Source organism: Phaethon lepturus, unplaced genomic scaffold, assembly GCF_000687285.1.
Source record: "Phaethon lepturus isolate BGI_N335 unplaced genomic scaffold, ASM68728v1 scaffold47748, whole genome shotgun sequence".
NCBI lineage: Eukaryota > Metazoa > Chordata > Aves > Phaethontiformes > Phaethontidae > Phaethon > Phaethon lepturus.
In genome coordinates, this window is record NW_010556381.1 from 33,138 (window position 1) to 40,854 (window position 7,717).

Consider the following 7,717-nt stretch of genomic DNA (forward strand, 5'->3'; position numbering starts at 1 on the left):
CCATCTTTTCTTTCTTAGAATTAGCTTCCTTTCTGGGTCTGTTGTACATGTTTGCCCGCTACAAGTACTTCCATGGTTACGTACAAACTGTGAAAGGAAGGTAAGGAGTTACCAACCGAATGCAGGTTAAAAGCTCCAGGCTGTGGTCTGAAGCTGGGCTGAGAGCCAAGGACTGGCAGTGAAAAGTGACTATAATTGAATACAACACGTGTAAAGTGTCAGCAAGAGGTCTGGCGTGGAAACCCTCAGGGAAGAGGGCTGGCTGTTACAGCAGAAGCCTAGGTTAAGGTGTGCACGTGCTACAGGTCACGAGAGAGAAAAGGTTTGATGCTCACCTGGTGGGTGCCTGCTTTGTACTGAGCATATTGGCACCCAGACTCAGAGAGGTCGGAACACAGGTGCCCAGTTTTGTGGCCCAGGACTGCTGTAGGATGGGAGATGGCTCAGGCAAGTCTTGCACGGTGCCTGCCTGTCTGCTATTTTCATTTTTCCTCAATTTGTCCCATTAAGACCTTTGCTCTCGCCATACAAAATGTGCTAAAGGAAGCAAGCAAATCTGTCTTTGGAGGCTGATGAACTTTCATCAAACAGATAAGAGAACACAGCTTCAGATAAGCATATGTTAATGAATGTTAAGTGCACAGCATCTTGTAACATGAATTCTGCTTCAACAAACATGCCCCCTAGCAAAACCCCTCCTCTATAGATACTCAAACACACGGTTTATTTCTTGTTTCACTGAAGCCACTGCACTGTCTTCTGTGTCCTGACCTAAGGCTCCTCTTCCAGCACACATATCAGTCATAAAAAGAAAATAGCATGAGATACGCTCGTCATAAAATTAAAAGACTTGGGATGGGTATTTCTAGAGGAAGACACAAAACAATCAGACTATTTTGTAGTGAATAATCCTGCAGCAGCAAAAGACTGTATTACAGGGCTATTTTCTATAGCTTGTGTACCAATGTTACCATTCTCCTTTACTACGGTCTCCACCAATCCTTCGCCCTCTTTGGAAGAACTGTTGCTTAGGAGAAGGAGAGGCTATATGTTCCAGAGCAAATATATGGAGATAATTTTATATCTCCCAGTGTGAGATGCAATAACTCAAATGATGCAATGAATACCAACCGGAAGACTAGCAACTATGAAGGAAGTTGGGGGAGCAAAACCCTGTAAATAAATGAACAAGCAGAGCATAAGAGATTTCTCTTTAATCAACTATCTAAAAAGTCCTTTGTTCAAGAAAGCTTCCCCATGCTTTACTTCAGGACTCTTAGACCAGTAGATTCAGCGTCTCAAGGAAGCCTAAGAACAGTGGCTGGCTTCACTATTGGACAGAGCTTTACATTCTGGTGAGACTCTAATTTCTTTGCACTGAACAGAAGGTGCCAAGAGTCAGCCTGGCAGCCCTAGAAAACGGCTTTGCTCACCAGGCCTGGCTAGTGCGAACCTCCAGCGGGCGCTTCAGCTAGCAACAGGTCAGCACAAGTCAGGCGTGCAGAACCCGGCCCCAAAACATACAACAGGCCTCCAGCAGTCCTAGTAGCGAGAAGGTAATTAGTCTTCACACTGATTCTCAGCCATAATCACTGACTACAGCCATGCTAGTTATAAAGAGAAACCTGGTCCGTGTGCTCCAAGAGCTGGTTACGACACATGCTAGGTCACTTGGCAGTTCAGATTTGCCAAGGCTGGATTTTTTAAGAACACAACATGCACCTTCTACTCGGTTTCTGTGCTGGAGAGGCCTTTGCAAGGGAGCTGTATCCTCTGCCCTTCCCTCCAGCTGTCTCTGATGCATACTTAAAGGGCTAAGCTAAAGACTTTTTTCTTGCTCTCCTGAAACTGAGAAAATGTCATACTTCGCCATTTTCAAATCCATGTCTAGACGTGGCATTCCCAGAAAGGCTGCTTACATCAAGTCTTTAGGCACCAGTGAGATTCTCAGGCTCCCCACACCCCCAGCAATGCCTGAGCACCTAACCTCTTCACCCTCTGGGGGTGTGGGGACAGCTGGCTATAAATTGAAGGCTGACAAGCTCTACAGACCTCTCTCCAGTGCTTAATGTGATGGGATTTTCTGAAGAGACCTTTTGTTGCTTACTTTGCCAGCAGAGGCCAACCCAGCAGCACCTCCCAGAATATGCCTATGAGACCAGAGTCTGCACCAAGACAACCAAGAACAGCTTCAGGAGAGTGTGCGGGCAGGGGAAGCTCCCTGCTCACATGTGCGCAAAAAGCGAGCTCTGCATTTCAGAGCTGAAGGGCTCTCCCAGCCTCTTCTGTGGGAGCTTTCCATTTTGTACTAATAAAATAACCTGATCCTCTCCCATCCCCAGGAAGTACCTTAATCACTGATTTTTTAGGATCAACACACTTTCTAGTCCAAAAATCCATCTCCAAGTCAAAGTGATAACCAGTAGCAGACCTCTCAGCTCAGTGGAGAGTACCTGACCAACAGATGTGGATGTAAGAGACACGCACACCTCTCCCTCAGTCCCTAAGGCTTCTCTCCCACACTCCTACACCTAGAGTTGCAGTGGGGTGCTCAAGCTTGTCTGTGGCTTTACCTGCAGGTCTTCATGTCATGGGATGAGGTAGCTTCATCTTGGACCAAGTTCCTAACTTCCATATGTATTTAGAAACACTGGGGAAGACTTTTCCCTCAGAGAGGATATTGGGAACCTCTCTGCTCCCTAGCAAAGGTCACATGTTGGAGTGGTTTATTATCAGAATGCCACAAGGTAGCCTTGTAGCAGTGGTCCTTTCTGATTCTACACACCTCTTCTTAACTGGTGTGGACAAGCAGTTTCACTGTAGACACACCATGTACAGCTCATAACAGTGTGTTTCTGCTTTACACTTCTAGGTTAACAGGTTTTTATTTGAATTTGATAATTCTAACTTGCCTGATAACCCTGGGTGCAGCTGGGATGGTTAATAGCTTTCTGGATGAATACCTGGACTTCAGCATTATGAAGAAACTACATAAATTGTTCTGAAGACTGTTCTTCTGGCTTTTTAAAATAAATAAATAAATAATGTGGATGCTTTCCCTGAGCACCAAAAACATGAGAAGCTGCATATGAATAAAGCGTCAGAGCTCTTTACAAACAGCCTGTTGCAATGTAAAATGCATGTTTTTCCTGAGCTCTTTATGCTTTCTCCTTTGCCTACACTCTCAAAAGAGTCAGTAAGACAGAATGTCATGTCACATCTGCATTTGCAATTAAATGTTCTGTTTTCCCGTACGGTATTGTAAACCCTAAACAAATTACATAAAACTAAGCCCATTAATTCACTAAGTAATTTAGTTGCAACTGGGACTTCAAGAATCAGCCCATCTTACCCAATGTCCTTCAGCTTTGCCCATGCCTCTGTAGTCTTCCTTCACTCCTCTTCATTTCCCCCAGCAGTGCCATCCGTTACACGCAAATGTAAAAACACGCTTTGATGCAATATGCTGCTGCGACATCCCAATTTTCCATGTATATCCAATCCCACTGCAGGAGGCTGTTTAAGCATATATGGAAACACTGCTTTCTTCAGGAAAACAGATAAAGCTGCACTTGACCCTACGTTTCTGTGAAGGCCTTTTGATTTTATATGCACATTTACAGTTCAACACATGCTCAAACACTCTTCTCGTAGAAGTGGCGCCCTGCTGTAGGCAGATCCCAGTCCTCACACAAAGCCTCCTGAAGACAGGCTCTACCCACAACGCAGCACTTGTGACGGGGAGAGCCAGCCCAGACAAAAAGAAGGCACAGATGCTCGTCTAACAGTTGGGTCTACTGCATTGTCTCCCACCAAGGCACAGATGGCTGGGGTGTGGGAAAGAGACCACAGCTCTGGGAATCATAAAATGACAATGAAAAGCAAACTATGAAAACAGTTATCTGCTAAAAGGGGGAAAAGTCATGGCTTACCACCGCGAGCTCAAAGTATGCTGATGGTCAATTTAAACTATGTAGATGAACAGAGGAGCAAGGCCATACCTATTTTGATAGGTCCTGATAATTAAAATTATTTAGGCAATGCTGAATATGCTCATGCTAGAGCCATCAGGCAGAAATTTTCCTTGTCATGCCTCTGTAGACATGATTTGGCCAAAAATACTGCATGTTTATAGTGGTATTCAGTCAGGTCTATATAATGGACATGCTTAGGGTCTTTCTAGAAGTGTACTGAGGTTGATAACCTGACCACAAAACAATCAAGTGCTGTATCAGGTCCATACTAACCTTTCATATGAAAAAGGTGGACACATGTGCAGATGTTAGCTTGTGATTAAAAGAGACAACTCGATGCCTGCAGGTGGCAAAGGCTGAAATGGCATTTGCAACTATAAAATAAAGTAAGTACAAAGGTGCAAGACGCGGGTCCAATAACGGCTGCCGAGGGGAAAAGGACAGATCGTGATGGTGAACAGGCTGGAGCTGACACAGCTGCAGAAAGGGCAACTCCCTGGCACTTGTCTCCAGGGAGAAACTACAACAGGGCCAGATTTAACAACTGCAGACGTCACTGGGAATTCTTCTGCTCACTTTCCTTCTATGAGCTGAAAGACAGAAAATGCACCTACCCGCTTGCCAGCGATGCCTTCAGACAGTCCCAGGCAGCAGGAAGTGCTGCCGCCAGACTCAAAAGCAAGACAAAGCTCCAAACTATGTAACAGGCTTGAAATACACACTAGAGGAGGCCCAAAGCTCGCTGTGTTTATCATGTTTATAGATAGCATCCCATACCCCATCGACTCGACTCCCTCTCCTCTCTCCTCTCCTCTCTCCTCTCCTCCCCTCCCTCTTCTCTTCTCTTTTCCCTTCCCTTCCCCTCCCCTCCTCTCTTCTCTTCCTCTCCTCTTCTCTTCCTCTCCTATTCTCTCTTCTCTCCCTTCTCCTCTCTTCTCTCTCTCCTCTCCCCTCCCCTCTCCCCTTCTCTCCTCTCTCCTTTTTTTTTTTTCTTTTTTTCTTCTCCACTCCTATTTCACAGAAAGGAATAAATTGCTGTCGCACAGGGATAATTTCACATGTGAAAAAATGCAGGTAAGAGGCTGCAAAGCATCATCCAGCAGCACAAAGCCAGAATGCTAGGATATAAATGTGAACCTAACATTTTAGGAGGTGCACCAGCTAACAAGAGGGCTGAAGTAGGGCTAGAGTCGAGGATGTCACCTGTCTTCTGAGTCACTGCTTTTTCCCCAGTAAGCCAGGACAGAATGCCTGTGTGATCAAAAAGTGTCAAAAACGGACTCATCTGTAATTAACACCAAAACAAACACACCTGTAACAGACGGATGCTGTATTTAGTTTAAACCCTAGTGAGAACCATGCCACTTCCCGCCTGCTGATCGAGGAGTCGGCATCAGGCTGCACATTCAGCATATGCTGCAAGTTGATGCAAACGTGAGTTGAGCGTTCAAGGTCAGGCTGGATGGGGCTCTGAGCAACCTGATGTAGGTGAGATGTCCCTGCTTACTGCAGGGGGCTTGGACGAGATGACCTTTAAAGGTCCTTTCTGACCCAAACTGTTCTCTGATTCTGCAATTCTAAATGTTCATCTCCCGGTCATGATCAGAAATGAGGCGATGGTCCCTGCTGCAGATTCAAAGCCAGTCAGCACCTAGGGGCCTCTTGTGGAAAACATCTTTTCTCAGCCAGCCCTCTGCCAGCACGTGCTGAGGAAAAACTGGCAAGCTGCTCTGATCTGGGCCAGCCTCCTTCTTTGTGCCCCATTATCCACATTTAGAATGGCAAAGGTCTGACATTAAGGAGAGAAGGGGAACCTCACCTTAAAGGTTGTACAAGGACCCAAGCCACACCGACATCCCGAACAGCGAGCTGTGCAACAGAAGTCCAACATCTGATCCCCCATGCCTCGCCGGTAGGCTGGAAACATGGAGAAGTCAGTGCTGAGCCTGGAAGGCTACATGGCATGTTTGCCTTGAACGGGTCACACAAGTTCAACAGGCCTACCTGCGCTTTCCAAAAGGCTTCTGACAACACAATTCTCATGCCGTAGCAGTAGTAGGTGATAGGGAACTACTCTAGGCGTGTGTCTTCATGCTTCCCCAGTTTCCTCATCTCTTCTTTCCAACCTCTGTGTCCAAACCCACATCTCCCTTCTTCCACCCCACCTCGCCTCCTCAGAACTCAGCCACAGGACTCCTACATCCTGGGCTTTCCATCTCGTGTCCTTCCCTGAAAGCACTTCCCCACTCCCTACTTTTGCTCCCTACACAGAATACACGCAAAAGTTTGGAGCTGCCACCTCTTAGCGGGCCCAATTCTGGACCAACACCCCCGTAGCACCTGCCTGAGTGAAGACCTCACCCTCAGAGCCTAAGCAGTTTTGATAGCTCACCCTGCTCTGAGGAAGGGGCACCGTGGCCCCAAAGGCAGGCAGACACCCGACCAAGCGCTCCCCACCTGGCCACCTCTGGCTCCACCACCGCAGGGGGAGCGGCTCGGGTGTGCCCAGTGGGGCTAACCGGGAGGCGGGGGCCAATACCAGCTGCCAAGCAAGCCCAGGACAAGAGGGGTGGCCTGACACCGGCTGTACCCTGCCTGTAACGCCCCGGCTGCGGCTGGGTGAGGGCAGCTCCACAGGGTGCCGTGAGGCACCCATGCAGAAACCCTGGGGACAAAACCAGGCCCACCTGAAGCCAGCTTCCTTCCTTCCCCTGGGAGATCACCCACTGAGGCGCAGGAGTGGGGCGAGAGATGATGCTATAAACCAGCCCTGTATAGGACTCAGATAACCATCTTTTATTTGGGTTTTTTTTTGTTGTTTTTTTTTTTCTTTAAAAGTGGTATGTTAACATCAGGTTTTTTTCTACATTTTCAGAGCTCTGTACAGGTCTTAAAAGGAAATAAGCAATGCTTAATGTACAAAGTAAAAACAGAAAACTAGAAAAATCTGAATAAAATGGAGCAAGTTGCTGTCAGGGATACAGTACAAATTAGTAAATAGACGTCATCTGAAGTGCAATACCACTGCAGTAAGGATGAGTTAAGGAATGAAATAAAAATACTCTATTTTAAACAAACAGTATATATATATATTTTTATATGTATATATTTTACAGATAGTAGACCCAGTGATATCTGTAGAATTGTAAAAACATATTTACAAATAACTTTTTTTTTTTAGCATTACATATACATCAGCACCATAGTAAGAAAGAAAAAAAACAACCCCAAATCTATTAAAATCTACCTCTCTAGTACTTGGTCCCAGTACGGAGTATTTGGAGGAAGCTTTACAAAGACAGCAGAGACCCAGCCATCATCACCATTTATTCACCAAAGCCTGCATCTCCCTCATGCATGCGGATTTGCACTTGCCCACCGCACGGCGGTTGCGTTTTTCTAAACCCCCATCTCCCAGCTCTGCATCAGCAGGCAACCCCCGGTCACTCGCACGCGAGAAAGGGATGCTGTGCCGCCCCCCGCGCAGCGGGCTCGCTGCCGCCTCGTCCTGGCATGCCTGTCATACGGGGCAGGACAGGTACGTGCCACACCAGCCCATCGCTCCCTCACCCACACACACAGACACACACATACGCACGATGCCCTCGTCCCTTCAGGGTACCGTTTCTCTCATTCTTTCCCCATCCCTTCCCTTCAGGCTAGTCTGGCCTAGAGCCGCTTACCCACAAGACGGACCGAGAACTTGGGCTGGCTGCTCTCTCTCACCGAACTAGGGCCCAACC

The 7,717-nt window shown here is 47.1% G+C and overlaps 1 protein-coding gene across 1 annotated transcript in view; it reads left to right on the forward strand.

Annotated features, from left to right (window-relative positions):
* The window catches only part of MGST2 (microsomal glutathione S-transferase 2), an 11,360-nt gene extending 8,355 nt beyond the window's left edge, over positions 1-3,005 (forward strand). Inside the window, exons 4-5 of the mRNA XM_010292452.1 lie at positions 19-100; positions 2,873-3,005. Coding sequence (XP_010290754.1) covers positions 19-100; positions 2,873-3,005 — 215 coding nt within the window. The remainder of the gene's footprint in view (positions 1-18; positions 101-2,872) is intronic.
* The last annotated feature ends 4,712 nt before the right edge of the window (positions 3,006-7,717 follow it).